The sequence below is a fragment of the Heptranchias perlo genome, chromosome 30, assembly GCF_035084215.1.
Source record: "Heptranchias perlo isolate sHepPer1 chromosome 30, sHepPer1.hap1, whole genome shotgun sequence".
Taxonomy (NCBI): domain Eukaryota; kingdom Metazoa; phylum Chordata; class Chondrichthyes; order Hexanchiformes; family Hexanchidae; genus Heptranchias; species Heptranchias perlo.
In genome coordinates, this window is record NC_090354.1 from 16,797,033 (window position 1) to 16,812,672 (window position 15,640).

The 15,640-nt window shown below is 43.0% G+C and overlaps 1 protein-coding gene across 3 annotated transcripts in view; it reads left to right on the forward strand.

Moving 5' to 3' along the window:
• The window catches only part of LOC137299956 (neurabin-2-like), a 199,498-nt gene that overhangs the window by 112,657 nt on the left and 71,201 nt on the right, over positions 1 to 15,640 (forward strand). For all 3 annotated transcript variants that reach the window (XM_067968986.1, XM_067968985.1, XM_067968984.1), the window contains 2 exons: positions 133 to 253; positions 9,299 to 9,403. In XM_067968986.1, coding sequence (XP_067825087.1) covers positions 133 to 253; positions 9,299 to 9,403 — 226 coding nt within the window. The remainder of the gene's footprint in view (positions 1 to 132; positions 254 to 9,298; positions 9,404 to 15,640) is intronic.

Genomic DNA, 15,640 nt, shown 5'->3' on the forward strand with positions numbered 1-15,640 from the left:
TTCTCCTAACTCTTGCATGGTGTCAGTTCCTTGCCCCTCCTCCCACTTTATGAAGTACCCACATTATGTTAATAGTGCTGTATAAATGCAAATTATTTCCTAAATTGAAATGTATCTCTTTCCTTACTGTAGATGGTGATGGTCTGGGTATCAGCATCATCGGAATGGGAGCTGGAGCAGATATGGGATTGGAAAAGCTGGGAATATTTGTGAAGACAGTAACTGAAGGGGGAGCAGCTCACAGGGATGGCAGGTATAGATTGATTTGTTTTAACCAATAACATAGTTTTCATAATATTCTAGAATGCTGTGTACCTATGTATCATACCTGTGCATTTTATAGTACAGCATGAAATGCTAATTATTGGCAGTCAATCATGAAGACCAAGTTTGATTCAAAAAGTGAAGGATTGTTTAATTGCCAAATATTAAACAATTTGCTGTGATATTTGTATGCAGCTGAGGAGATGTTAAATATTTTAACAAATACTTAATGAAGGCTGGAAAAAAACCACAAGAGCCTCATGATTAATTTCTAAAAAGATTACTTTTTTAAATGGAGAGGTACTTTACTGAGACTTACTTTTGTACTGTTCACTGGTAGAATGAACTTCTATTTAAATCATAATTGTTTGCTTATTAAAAGGAATAGCCCTCTCATCTATATCTTTGAACATAAAGCATATAACTTGCTAACCTCGCAGGAATCTTATCATGTGATAATTGGATTTAATGGTTCAAATTTCCATCATGCTGTTATTGTAGGCGCTGCTGTATCCTTTACTGATGTTACAATAATTTGCTGATGGTTAGCGAGACTGGATTTGGAAATGAGGAGGGTCCTATGAAAAGAAAAGGTGCAAACCTGCTGACAGATTATCCTTTTATGGAGTATACCAGTAATTATTGGAATAACCAAACAGACAGTAGCCCACAATTTTTTTTTAGTTTGGACTGCAGTGTTATGAATATTTTTCATGAGAAGCTCACAATACTAAATGAAAACAGGTATTCCTCAGGGCAGTAGCTTAGCACTATCGGCTTTAACAGCAGTCACCATTTCCATACCAAAATTAATTTACAAATGTATTTTTTCCAAAAATGGCTAGCAATTTTTGTGAGTTACCTGAGCCTTGAAATATATTTTAATGACATTTCACTAAATCTGAAAGGACAAACCATGGCTGCCTATCAGGGCGAATCGTTGAGCCATTTAGTAGGGAGTTGCAATATTTTTAAAGATATAATGAATAGATAAGATTTTCAATACATTTATCATGGAATATGCATGTGAAAAAGACAAACTGTCTTATGAATAATCTATTGGCACCACAATTTGATTGCTTTTGAACAGGAGAAGCAGTAGGATAAGAAAATGAGTTGTTGATGAAGCCTAATATACTCCAGCATTGTACCTTTAAGACAGAAATATATAGAAATGTTTGTATGCTACAGTTAAAGGGAACTGCCATGCACATGTGTTGTGTCTCAGGATGTGGCTTCAGGACTGTATATTAGAACTTCTCAGTAACCCTGCTTAAGGGAACTGTAAATAAAGAAGTGGATGGCTATAAATAAATTACGGACAGGAAAGGTGAGAATTTCTTGCCCAGTAAAACAAGGATGCTAGATATTTAGAATTTTTTTTAATGTTCTTCATTTTAACTGTGTTCTTTGAACAATTTTTGTCACATTGATTTGAATTCAAATTAAAGGGGTAGGTTTATGAGTAAATGTTAAACTGATCAGTGTTTACCCACATAATGGGCTCTATTTTAGCACCCGCGATCGGGTGCGTTCCTGGCGGGGGGGGCTCCGAAAATCGGGGATTCCCGGGGCGGGTCGGGAGCCCGGCTCCAACCCGTCCACTTCCGGGTTTCCCACAGACGCGCTGAAATGCGCGCGCAGCCCCCGCATGTGGGACTCCCGCCGGCAATTAAAGCCGGTGGGGTGCCACTTAAGCTATTTATTTTGGTATTTCAGGTCGTTTACAGACCTGATTAACGGGATATTTTAGGAGGGGTGGGATTTTACAAACAACTGGGACTGTTTCCCTTACTGGGGGAAACACTCCCAGTTCAAATGGACGTGTTGCAGCCATCAGCCTGTGGCAGCTTCAAAGGTCCATTTGACAGTGGTGGGGGAGACCCTCACTCATTGCAGGAGGCCACTCTGTCACTTTGGACAAAGTTTGGCCTCCACCACCCTCCTCCTAACAATAAAATTCACCAACTTGCACACTTACCCCGGTGTCCAGACACATGTACTGACCTTGCAGGCCCCCTCAGATGTACATCTTCCAGATGGGGGCTGCCGTAGCTGCAGTCATGACCTCCTCGGAGGGCGAACAGCATCACCAGCCTCGCCGGCCACGCCGTCCACCTCTGACATGTGGAGCTCCACAACACAGTGCTGTGACACATCCACCTGCACAGCAGGAGGGTGGGCAACCGCAGAGAGAGATGCGTCGCAGCGGGCACTACCCTCGCCACAGGGTCCACAGACCGAGGCTCAACTTCCTGGACCTCTCTGAGCAGCAGTGCACACGGAAGCTCAGAGTCACTCGACATGTAGTCGTGGACACCTGCAGCCTCTATCATACCAAGCTGCTCCCGGCTGGCCTGAGCACCATCTTCTTACCTGTCGCTGTCAAAGTCACCACTGCCCTCAACAACTTCTCTTTCGCATCCTTCCAGGGTGCCACCGGGGACATCGCCGACGTCTCTCAGTCGTCTGCACAAAAGAGCCCTGCAAATACACCTACACCCACTCTGCGGTGACACAATGGGTGGTATCAGTTGTGGGTCTTCATAGTGATCCTCAGGAAAGGGCATTATTGCACAAACCAGACAAGATTCGCAAGACGTGGCAGTAGTGGTGCTAATATAGTATGTTATGTGAGTTGATCAGAAATTAAATATAAGTAAAAACCATGACAAACCCTCAAACACCCTTGTGCATCCCCTTCATGCTCACGACACGTTTGCCTTACGCTGCCTACTGCACATATGTGATGCATGCCCTGTAGCTGCAGCACAGATAGTGGCAGGTTGAGTGAGGCTGACTGTGAAAGAGATGCATGAGAGGGTGAGTATGAGACGGAGCAATGAGATTGTATCAGGGTTGGGTTGAGTGGTAGTGGCGGGATGAGTACTGGCGAGGTGAGTAAGTGCAGGTAAGATGAGGATGAGGTTTGAGTGGGTGTGAGGGGTGATGTGACAGAGTAGTGTTGGCAGTTCAGAAGGAAGTGTGGGGTGGGGGCAGTGATGTGGCAGACGGAGTGTAGGGGAATGAGTAAGTGTACTCACTTTGGCTGACCTACTTAGGTCATTGGAGCGCCTCCTGCACTGTATGCAGGTGGGCGATATGTTGGTGGTGCTGGTGACCTCCTCTGCCACCTCGAGCCAGGCCTTCTTGGTGGCAGAGGCAGGCCGCTTCCTCCCGCCCGCCGGGGGGAAGATCTCTGTCCTCCCCCTCCTCCTCACTCCATCCAGTAAGAGCTGGAGTGAGGCATCATTAAACCTGGGAGCAGCCTTCCCCCTGGGCTGCTCCATGCTGTAATTTTTCCTATTTTCTGCAGCATCAGTCAGTGGAGTACTGCCCCTTTAAATAGAGCTCCTCCAGCTGACAGACCTTACTGCGCATGTGCAGTCCGCCCACCGCGCAGCTCAGCAGTGGGGAACCCGGAACAAGAGGTAAGTGGATCCAATCAGCCTGTGATTGCGTGCGGGGCAGACTGATTTCACCGGGCGCGTTACCCACGTGCCCAATCGCACCCCCCCCACCGCCGCGAACCCGCCGCCCTGGTAATATCGGGCCCAATACCTCCCAGATCTTGTTCTATTTTTAAAAACATCTCCTATTACAGGACTGATTTCTGGAACTCTGTAATCAGTTGTTTATTAATTTTTTTTGCTTTTTAAGTGTTTATAAAATCCTTTACTATTGCCCTTTATGTAACCTACCACTCTTTCTTTCTTAGTCTTTCTAACCTTTTTTGCTTCTCCTGTATGTTTTGTATAGGTTGCTTTTGTCTTATTCACTTTTTCAATCTCAGCTGAGAATTTACTTATTGTTAATACTGACCAATAGAGTTTACAAGAGGCAAAAGTAACAGTAATGGATAGGAATGAACAGCCAGACTGCAAAAATGCTTTGGAGATAATGTACTGCTGGGACTTTCCTGTGCTCTGTAACTGCAGCATGGCCACTCCACTTGGCTGTATATGATATATCTAAACACACAGCTCTGCAGATGAGCCATTTGGTTAGAGATTTTTTTACGGTAGTTATATAGTTAATTTCTTATCAGTGCTAGTATTTGTGCTCTTCACCGTCCCTCTTTAGTGAAAAATTAGTAGAAGCAAAATCACCACATTTCTAGCCACGTTCTCCTTGAAACATATTTTCAAATTCCTTTCTTAATTTTCATCCATTAGTGAGTTTGGCTAAAAGGAAAATGAAAGTTGATTTTAAAAAAAATTGCCAGCAGTAGTTTGTTACACAACTACTGGAAAGGACACAGTAGTTACTGAAAATACTTACATGTTGTATTTGGTTATTAAAGTATAGCAAAATGATTGCTATCCAGAAAATAGAAATCTCATTTACATTTGTGTTCTAATCTGACCATACTCATGGCTGATTTAATGCAACCAAAGCTGATCATAAAAAGAAGCCTTTGATTTGGAAGTTTGTTCTTTCTTGCAAAAAGGAGAGGTCCTGGCCGTCGACATTGTGCCAGCTGCTCCAGAAATGCAGTTTCCACACACCACCAATGAAAACTCCACCTCCCCTTTAAGAGGTGCAGTCTCGCTTTAAGAAGTGACAGGCTTTCCGGAATTTCCGCCCTCCCAAACGAGCTGCCCATAAGTAGTGTGACTTATGGGCAGCTGCTCGCCACTCTAATTTAAATGCGGCACAACCACAGAAATCAGTCAGGCCTCCTGGCCGATGTCATGGGGCGGGTAGAGTGGACGGAGACTCCGCCTGTCGGCCACCCAGTGCAAACAGCCATCAAAGTTGACTCCACTCAGTCCTCACGGATTAGACTAAGCAGTTCCCATGTCATTCTAGCTGTAGCTTAGTACTGAGAAATAAAATGGGCAAGAGCTGTTGTGTTAATATTTTGTCACCATGATCAAGACCAATGTTCTCTATTATCTCCATTTAATCCCTCCTAGGTATCTATTATTTTTTGTGTATACAGTATAGTTATTATAAATATAATTTGTGATCAGAATAGCAATGCAGCCATTATTTCTATTCGCTGAAACTTACTTGAATGCAAATAATTACATAAAATGTAGAGCACAGAAACAGGCCTATTGGCCCAACAGCTCCATGCCGATGTTTATGCTCCACACGAACCTTCTCCCACCCTTCCTCATCTAACCCTATCAGCACATCCTTCTATTCCTTTCTCCCTCATGCGTTTATCTAGCTTCCCCTTAAATGCATCTGTGCTAGTCGCCTGAACTACTCCTTGTGGCCGTGAGTTCCACTTTCTAACCACTCTCTGGATAAAGAAATTTCTCCTAAATTCCCTATTGGATTTATTTTTATATTTATGGTCCCTAGTTCTGGTCTACCCTGCAAGTGGAAACAACTTCTCTACGTCTACCCTATCAAACCCTTTCCTAATCTCAAAGACCTCTATCAGGTCACCTGTTCGTCTTTTTCCTAGAGAAAAGAGCCCCAGCCTGTTCAATCTTTCCTGATAGGCATAACCTCTCAGTTCTGGTATCATCCTAGTAAATCTTTTTTGCACCTTTTCCAGTACCTCCATATCCTTTTTATATATCCAGAGGGCTGTGGATGCTCAGTCGTTGAGTATATTCAAGGTTGAGATCGATAGATTTTTGGACTCTAAGGGAATCAAGGGCTGTGGGGATAGGGCGGGGAAGTGGAGTTGAGGCCGAAGATCAGCCATGATCTGATTACATGGCGGAGCAGGCTCGAGTGGCCGTATGGCCTACTCCTGCTCCTATTTCTTATGTTTTTATGTTCTTACAATGTGAAGACCAGAACTGTTCACAATACTCCAAGTGTGTCGTAACCAATGATCTATACAAGTTTAACATAACTTCCCTGCTTTTCAATTTTATCCCTCTAGAAAGGAACCCCAGTACTTTGTTTGCTTTTTTATATGGCCTTATTAACCTGCGTCTCTACTTGTAATGATTTGTGTATCCGTATCCCCAGATCCCTCTGCACCTCTACCCCATTTAGACTCTTATTTTCCAAGGAGTATGTGGCCTCCTTATTCTTCCTACTAAGATGTACCACCTCACACTTATCTGTATTGAAATTCATTTGCCAATTACACATCCATTCTGCAAGTTTATTAATGTCTTTCTGTTTGTGACCTGATGTTCATAGTCCATTGGTGACTTTACTGCTCATGAAGTATGGAATCAGGTCAGTTCATGAATATTTTTCATATTCAGTGAATTTCATCTCCTTATGTATTTTAAATATTTAATTTTTGTTTAGCCCTATTCCCTACTGTTTAACAGTATTTATCCTTAATTCTCCTCTGCTCAGTTTATAGGTGTGCTGAAAGAATCATTAAACAATAATATATTTTTCTGAAGTAAGAATTGTCTCTCTCACGACACATTGTTATGTAACAATGAAAGTCAGTCAGTCACTCCATTGATTAAATTGTGCAATGACCAGGGTCATGCCTGAAGTCATACAGAAACATTCACACTGTTTGAACTTAGCACAATGTTACACATACATAATTAAAATACTAATAAATAATAAATAAAGTACTGTTACATTTCAAGGAGACTTGTATGTAAAACTATAATTAACCCTTTCGGTGTTATGCTTAGGTTTTAATCAAATATTGTGCAATATGTAAAATCTATACTTTGGTCTGTACCACTGGCTCCTTTTCCTATTCTCCCCCTTACGTCACAGGCCATAGCTTACATGAGATTAAGCGTGCGGCATGTGTCCACGCCTATTGTAGGCTTGACTGGGCTCTAAGAGGTGAACGAGAGCAGTTAAGGAGGGTATATCATCTAATTTTTCCCTCGTCTGTGAGAAAACACCTGACCTCCAATTAGCAACTTGTCTCTGAGAAAATATTTAAACTTGGGTGCTTTACCTTGCCCTGGATTTCTGGGGCTCTCCCTGGGCAAAGCTGGTGAAGCGTCTGCACCCACAACAGGTGCAGGCATTGTAGTATCATGGAAACAAAGTGGGAAAGGCAAATTGGTACCTCCTAGTTCATTTTCCTCTGGGAATGCCAGTTAGGTACCAGTTCTGAAGGGCTCACAAAGAAGCTGTTGCCAGCCCTTGTATCTGGCGCTACAGATTGGAGGGTCTTAAGCAAGCAACAAATTGAAGAAGGCCTAAAAAAGTAAGTGGCCCATTGGATCCTCAGTACTAGACGCCTTCTGGCTGCTGTTTTCATCCTGGCACTGTCTTCATAAAACTGAGTACGCACAGTCAGGGGGAGGTTCCATCATTTAAACATCAGTGGCAGGTAGCACATCAGGTGCCCGACAATCGGCTCTGGGCCCTTTCTCTCTTCTGGAAAGATCCCATCCATGCCCCATTGACCCCTTTAATATTGTGCCAGCTCTGAGTACCAGCCTCCTGCCCTCTTCTCCCTTCCCCAGTGTGAGACTCTGTACAGTTGGCCCAACCTTTCAGGAACTGATACAAAACTCAGAACTTTATTCTTCTCTCTCTCAGTCTGTTCTCGCAGCCTACCTGGTTGGGGGGTTTGCGATTGCTCCTATTCAGTATTTTTCTTTTCTTTGTCTCTCAATCTTAGTAAAAGAATGCAACGGAGGTATGTCTATTCTACCATCCATAGCCTAAGAGAGAAAAGGCATTTGAACTGTCAAAATTTGATTTACCAACAAAGTCCATGCAAGCAGAAGAAGTGGTTTTATCGCCATTAGAATTGGATCATCTTAGACACTCTAGCACACTTAATCCGTATTTATACATGCTCCCCACTGGACTACCAGTATGTGTGGATACATACCCATCATTGGACCTCCTGTTTATATGAATGCAATTGTGCCATTGGCCTTCCAAGGAAAAACTTGCATTTGTACATTAGACAAGAAAGAATAAAACAAGGATTCAAAAAACCTCAGTTTAGTTGAGGCTGACCCCTAACTGATCCACTGTTCAGGATGATTGGGACTTTTGCAACCAGCATTTTCAAAGAAGAGCTGATCCCCATACTTCATATTTACTGCTATGGTTTACTGTACTGAGTGCAAGGATCATGATCATACTTGGGATGAGAGTTCAAATGGAACCGTGCTTATATCTGACTCCATTGAACAGTTCAGGATTGCACTCACAGACCACTTGCAGCCTTGAAACAGAAAGTTGCAGCTTGCCATCGAGTAACTCTTTGGCCATCAAGATTAGTTGCTGAGCTCTGATTGGTCAGAGGTGTGTGATTGACGTTAGCTGGGATTGCTCGGTCACACACAGTCCTGGGATCCCAGCATTATTTTGTTGGTGGTTGCATCATTGTTGAATTTTCTCTACAGATTTTGTATTTAGCCCTTTAATGCTCCCTCAGATGTCACCACCGCTGGAACATGATTTGAGGTAATCCTGCATCATGTTGAGTGTCAAATGCAATAGTGAATCTGTCACACTAGTTACATGACTTTTCGCGAGACATTATGAAACAAAGGATTGATCTTGTCCCTTTCAGTTTACTTGTGGTACAGTAGTCATAACAATCTGTACTGCTACCAAATCACCTAAGAATTGTTCCCTTAAATGTATATTGTTAGAATTTGAAGCCAAAAGCTTAGTTCCTTTCTATGTAACCACATTCTGTAATGATAAAGCCAGATTTTGTTCATGTGTATAAATTTGTCATCTTTTACATGCAGTCCATTTTACGACAGATTATCAGCTCCTATTCTCAATAGATATTATGATACAAAGATACGTTTATTATCTAAACTCTCATCTTAAATGCACACATTATTCTGGAATATCAGGTATGCAATTAAGGGGGCTGCACTATAATCCCAACTCCACTCAGGTGCATGGCAACCATTCAAAGTAGGCTTTGAATGGAGAGTATTCTGTGATAATTATTTGTCTTGCAATGTCAGTTTTTATTTATGTTGAGGTTTGAGCTAAACAAGCCTCTCGAATTGTTCTTTGCTGCTTGATTGTGATATATTTTAGACTTCAACAGTTATGACTGGGCTGGATTTGGATGAGCTACTGCAGCGATAGAACAAGCTTATTTATATCCAGAAAATGCTGACTTTCCTCATTTTCTTTTATTCAGAATCCAAGTGAATGATCTAATCGTGGAGGTCGATGGAATCAGTCTAGTTGGTGTGACCCAGAGCTTCGCAGCCTCGGTCCTTAGAAATACGAAAGGAACTGTCAGGTAATATACACTCATGGAAAAAGTCCCGGAACAACTGGGTATTAAAAATAAGCACCTGGAATTTCTGCAGAGGTTCTTCCAATCTCCTGCCATAACTTCGACAGAAGCCCCGGAGAAACAGCATAAACTATTGAAGTCACGGTGGGAGATCAGGGAATCCCCACAAAAATTCTACCCCAAGATTTATTTCAAAAATGTTATATTCAGTAACTACTTTCCGAACACATTTATCACAGAGGTAACAGCTACTGTTACTAGTTGGAAGGTTAACAGTTCAATGTTACCTTTTGTGTATAATTCAAGAGGAAGTAGGATTTATATATTATATTACTATTAATAAATGGTTTGGAATGTTATGAAGTTTTATGTAAAGCACTGAGCATGTAATACTCTCTCAAAAGCTGAACGCTATATAATGTTTCTCTCTCGAGTTTTTCTTTACTGTCATCTCAGTATTACAACTCGCACCCTTGTATAAAATTCACTTCTAATTCATAGTTAGCATTTCAGTAAAATGCCTATAAGTTCATATTGAATATGCCATTTCCTCAGCTTCACATGACATTAAAACATTTTACTTGCCCAAAATATTCTTAGCATTCCTTCAACAGCATTTTTCAGTGAACAACCATATAGGCGCTCTCACATATCTGTTGCTACTTATCCAGAGTCATTCAGTCTCAACCCCTCGTACACTGGACTTCTCTCCAGTCGATCCCTTCGCTTCACCTTTGGCAGCCACTCATTCAGAGGAAGTCAGGGCATCTGGTATGCATAGCCACTGTAACCTAGCTGGGAAATAGTTTCCTCTACTCAACACATCAACCGTTGATCCAAACAGTTGGACTTACACTAGTAGGTAATTGTAAATAGCACCATCGATGACTGTGACGATGTGCGATGTTACTTTAGTTCCTATGGTTACACTGATGCTGACACGTGTTAATACAGTGCTATCTTGGCTAAATTTTGGTGGAAGCAATATAGTCAGGAGAGTTATGAAATAGGGAGGAGCCTATAAATAGGGATTTGCACCATATTTACAATTTTAGCAGTTTAAATATAGTGTGAAAGGATTAGCATAGACATTAGGTTTTCTTCCAGTGGAAACATGAAGCATTGTCTTCAAAAGAGAAAGAGATGCCAAAGCGTCTTGTATAGAGGGATGCTTGAAGGAAATCTCTCATTTAAAAAAAAGTCACAACTTCATTTTAGAACTTAATTGTTGAACAAATAAACATGGCTTGCCATAAAGGTAGCTTCCCATGAATTTCAGTGTATAGGGCTCACCTCTGAATATGTTACTCATTAATTTATTTGCCATTTCAATATAACAAATGGTCCTCTGAATTACTGCCCATTTTGAGGTGGATTTGGAGTTGTAAATGGAGTTAAATGGGTTCTTAGAGGCTACTGTGTCGAATCCACTATATTAAAAAAAACTGCACTCGAATAATCCTCCCAAAATCTGCTGGAGCCTTGCAATATAGCCCAGTGACAGTCTGAAGAATTACTGTGGCTTGTTGTGCCCTGCATAATATTACAATGAAGAATGGCATGCTGCTTCCGGAAGCTGAAGGCAATGATGATGAAGAGGGAAGGGAAGGATCTCCCTCTCCACCGCATAAGGAGAGTTAACAGGATGAGGAGGTCGTGGGACTGGACTGCCAGAGAAAAGAGGGCACAGCTGATAGCCTAGTGCTTTCAATAAATAACGGTTCACGGACCAAAACGTAGTCTCTTCACATCTGCCTGTTCCCCGCCCACACCGTCACTCCTTTACCAACAAAAACTTCTGCCAAGTTCCTTCTTAAGACGGAAGTCTACATTTCCCCTGACATCACCCCAACCCTATAAAGCTGAAAGCGTGTGCAGAAATGAATTCAGAACTCAATGTTTACAAGCCTTGTTTACTTCACACAACATATTCTTCAAAAAGTGCCAAAGAATTCCAATCACCCTATCTACAAATACTTCTTAACAACGTGTCTACCCTTTGTGCCAGTCATCTCGCTTGTTATTACAAGGTGCTGCCTGAGTGAGATGAGATTGAGAAGTGGGAGGCGGAGCTGGTCCCCCTGGAACCTTAGAGGCCTGAGGTGGTTTTCGTTTCGGGGATGCAACTCTCCCAGACGGACCAGCTTCCGGCAGCCTTTCTCTTGCAGTGACCAGGGGTTTGTCGGGCCCATGTCTGAAGCTCCCTCGTATAGGCATCGGAAATGGCCTTAAGGTAGCAGGCTCAATGAGCCTCACAGAGACAGTGACATCAGTCCTTGCAGCCCATTGGTGCTGGACGCAGGTTCAGAGGAGCTACTGGTCAGTTTCAGTACAGACCAAATAGACCCAACCAGCTTGGAAGCTCTACGTGAATGTGGCATTCAGGTTGACTCGCAAGGCACCTATTGATAGCTGTTACTTGGAAGCCACCAATGTCCTTAGAAGCTGTTCCTAATGTGTTGTTGTCACATAAATCTCCCATGCTGTCACAGTCTCCAGGGTGCTCTACAGGTCATGCGAAACTTCCTGCAGTGTATTGCAGATGTGGGTAGTTGGCTCCACATTTGTCCTTCATCTCAACCGTGGAAACCGTCTCCACTGCCTGCAAATGGGATCAATGTTTCTTAATAATCGCTGTTTTGAAGGTGGGGACCCTGAGATCTGGGTCCCGAGGCTCCTCAACTGGGAATGGCCATTTCTCCACCCTCCCTTTAGGAATGGCACTTTCTCTCTTCTTCCCAAGATGCTGATGTAGTTGGTGAGGAAGTGGCAGCAGTTGAAGCCATGGATCTGGCAGCTATTTCCCCAGTGGAAGTGACTGGGTGGTCATCATCGTGGCTTGCCTTTTCCTGCAAGGTCACCCCATATGATGTGAAACACAGAAAAGTTGTTTAGTTGCATGCAGTGATATTTCCCTTTGGAGAAATAGTTGCTGAGTGTAAGAACATTGCAATACAATGAGAAAATGTAAAATACTGAGACTACCTATGATAATCATTTGCCAACTTTTACCAACCTGTTGTTGCCACCTCACCCTCTCCTATTTGCCTGTCCACGATTTGCATTGCTCCTTCTCATGTGCGTTCAGGGTTTTCAACACTACTGCTCCTGTATTTCTTTATCTCTTTGTCTTTTTGTTTGGAGGGAAAAGGGGAAGAAGACAACGTTAAGGACCTGTTAGTGGCACGGACACTTTCCTTTCTTCATACGATGCATGCATCCGATGATGATGAGATGTGGAGGTGCTTTGGCCCTTTAAATGAAGTGTCCGTGAAGACTAGCAGTAGTCCTTGTGGCGGACAATGCAAGTTGGCAGGGTAGTTTTGAGAAAATAAGGTGTTTGAGTGCTTGCAGAGATTGCCCTTAGCAGAAGTGAGTTTCCTTGACACCCAGGGGCTAAAGAGAATGAGTATGAGAGGTAAGGAGGTGAGTGAAGGCTTTCCGAGTGGTAGAGGATGCGTGTTGGCAAGAGTACCTAAAATTAGCTTAGCTACCTTTGTGAGGTCATTGAAACTCTTCTGGCACTTCTTCGCATGTTGGAGGTAGCAATGGCTGCCTCTGCCACCTCTTTACAGACATCCTGAACCACCCTTTTATGGGGCTCCCTACCCTCAATGCCCAACAGTTTTTCTCTTCTGTTGCTCTTCTCTCTGTTCCCCCATTCCTCCCCCTCCTCTTCCCTGTTCTTCCCTTCCTTTCACCCAGTACCATCCTCTCCCCCCCACTCCCTGTTATCTTCACGCCTCTCCTCCAGTTCCTCTCTCTGCTCTCCTCTTCCTGCCTCACTGCTCATCCCCCTCTTCTCCTCCCCCTCTCTCCTCCCATCCTCTCGTCCACTCCTCTCACCCTCTATCCCTGCTCCTCTGCTCACCTCTTCTCTCCTATTCCCTGTCTTCCCCTCACTCCTCCTTTCACTCTTTTCCTCCACTCACCGCTCTCCTCCTCTGACTCCTCTTCTCCACTCTCTTCCCCTCTTCTCATCTCCAGCTCGCCTCCTCTCATCTCCCTCTCTTCTCCTCCCCCAACCTCTGTCCTAAAAGTGCCCTTGGTCTTGACTCTCCCTGTGCAATGCATGTGGGATTGACTAGTGAGAAATTGAAACATATGAAAGTGCAGCTTATGCATCAGACTGTACAGAAATATTATAATAGCATTGGAAGCCTCAGAAAACAACCTAGCTTTGCCCTTGATCCCGAAACCTCACATTGTTCCACAGCTTATTATAGCAATGCACAGGAAAACCCAAAGGACCTGTGGTGCATTTAATAGCAAAACACTGCAGGCTGGAGCATGCTTTATATAGAAAACTGTTTTGGATGAAAAACTGCATTTCAGAGGAAACATAAAACAGTTCATGAAAAAATGACATATTGCCCAGGAAATGACTTTAATTAACAGAAAACAGTTTGTGCTTATAATTATAACTGATTTAAAATAATGATCCATTTCTAATGATTAGTTGAAGCAGAGAATATAAGTTACTTATCTATTCAAATTCACTAAATCCAGTTCAGGGACAGGTCTTGTTACAACAACAGCAGTTACAACAACTTGCATTTCTATAGCACCTTTAACACCCTAAAGCATTTCACAGATTTGCAATCAGACAAAAATGGAAACTGAGTCAAAGAAGATATTAGGAGGAGTGACGAGAAGTTTGATCAGAGGTGGTTTTTTAGAAAAGGTCTGGGGGAGGGATGACTGTAGGGCTGAAGGAAGTTACAGAGCTGGGGAAGGGTGAGGCCATGCAGGGATTTAAACACAACAATGAGGATTTTAAATTGGAGGCAACAAGGGGCTCAGCCTAAGGCACAATTGTGCAGCCCTGGTTACAGGATTCCACCTCCTGCCTGGGATCAGGGCAGCGAATGAGGGAAAATTCAGGCAGTGAGGCTTACCGCTGACTCATTGTCCCGACTCTCCCTGCTCCCACCGGAACTGCCACTGGCCACCCCATACATATGGTGATGAGGGAGCGAGGCCCAGATCCCCAGTGGCTTTACCTCATGTCTGCCTCACCTGCCACCACTCCCTGGTGCTGTCTTGCGGTCCCCACCTCCTCATTAGTGGAGGGAAAGGACCTGTAGGTGACGATCCGGATTCTTCCCCCTCAGTCTGGTTCAGTAAAAACTGAAGTCGAATACATTTTAAAGTTCAACACAACTTTAATAGCAGGTCTTAGTCTGTAGCTTCAATTCAGATTCCTGAGAGAATCCGAACGATTCTAACAGAATAAGGAGAGAAAGACAAAGACAAAAACTCATACCTTTATACAGATCGATAGGGGTTGGAACATCATTAACACAAGAGTCAACACCAATCATAAGCCGGGCACAGGTTGCCATGCGAGGTTACATTATTTCCGGCCAATCATAGATAATCATGTGCTGACCATGTTGCTGTTAGACATCAAAGGGGATACTTCCTCACCTTCCAACTTGGAATGTTCTTCCCTGTTCCTTCTGTTCCTTATCTCCCAACCTGGAATATCTTTCAACTTTGGCTAAGCTCGTTACCTATATTGATCTGCCATAAACATGGAGACATTCAGACCAGTCCTTGAATCACATCAAAGACTCTACATTGATAAGACCATGCAAACCTGCTGACTACGCAAACATATGGCCCAGCAGGAGGCCAGGCCACCTGTACCAATCTCAGTTACTAACTAATTAACCCTTTCTAACCATTTTGCATTCTGCTTCTTTGCCACATAGGCATCTTAATATTTTACTGAAAACTGACCACGTAGGGATTCTCATTCCCCCCTTTTATCATTTCATGATAACCAATTATTACGGTGCTCACTGGTTCTGCAGGTTCTGCAGCGCAGCAACATTTAAGTAAGCAATAAACTATAAGAATTATAACAATGAATATGACTAGCCCTTGAACTAGAGAAGTCCCAATAGAACACAGACATGTTTCATCAATACGCCTTTGTACTCTTATCTGTTCTCAGGAACAGACTCCTTCTAAACATCTCTCAAGTAAGCTGCGAATGTCCTTGGTCAGCTAAACCTATTCATGTTAGTTTGAAAAGGCTAACATAGTCAAATATCTCATGGTGCTTTATATTTTGTTTCCAGCCTAACGAGACTGAATGGTACCTTTCAGACCATTTTACACCTGTGAATTGGTGCCCTCCCCATTATATCCCTTAATCCAAATTCTCCCTACAATATCCCGTTAGATGCTGTACCTCAACTTAACCAGATTCCCTTCGTGTTGGCCACCAGT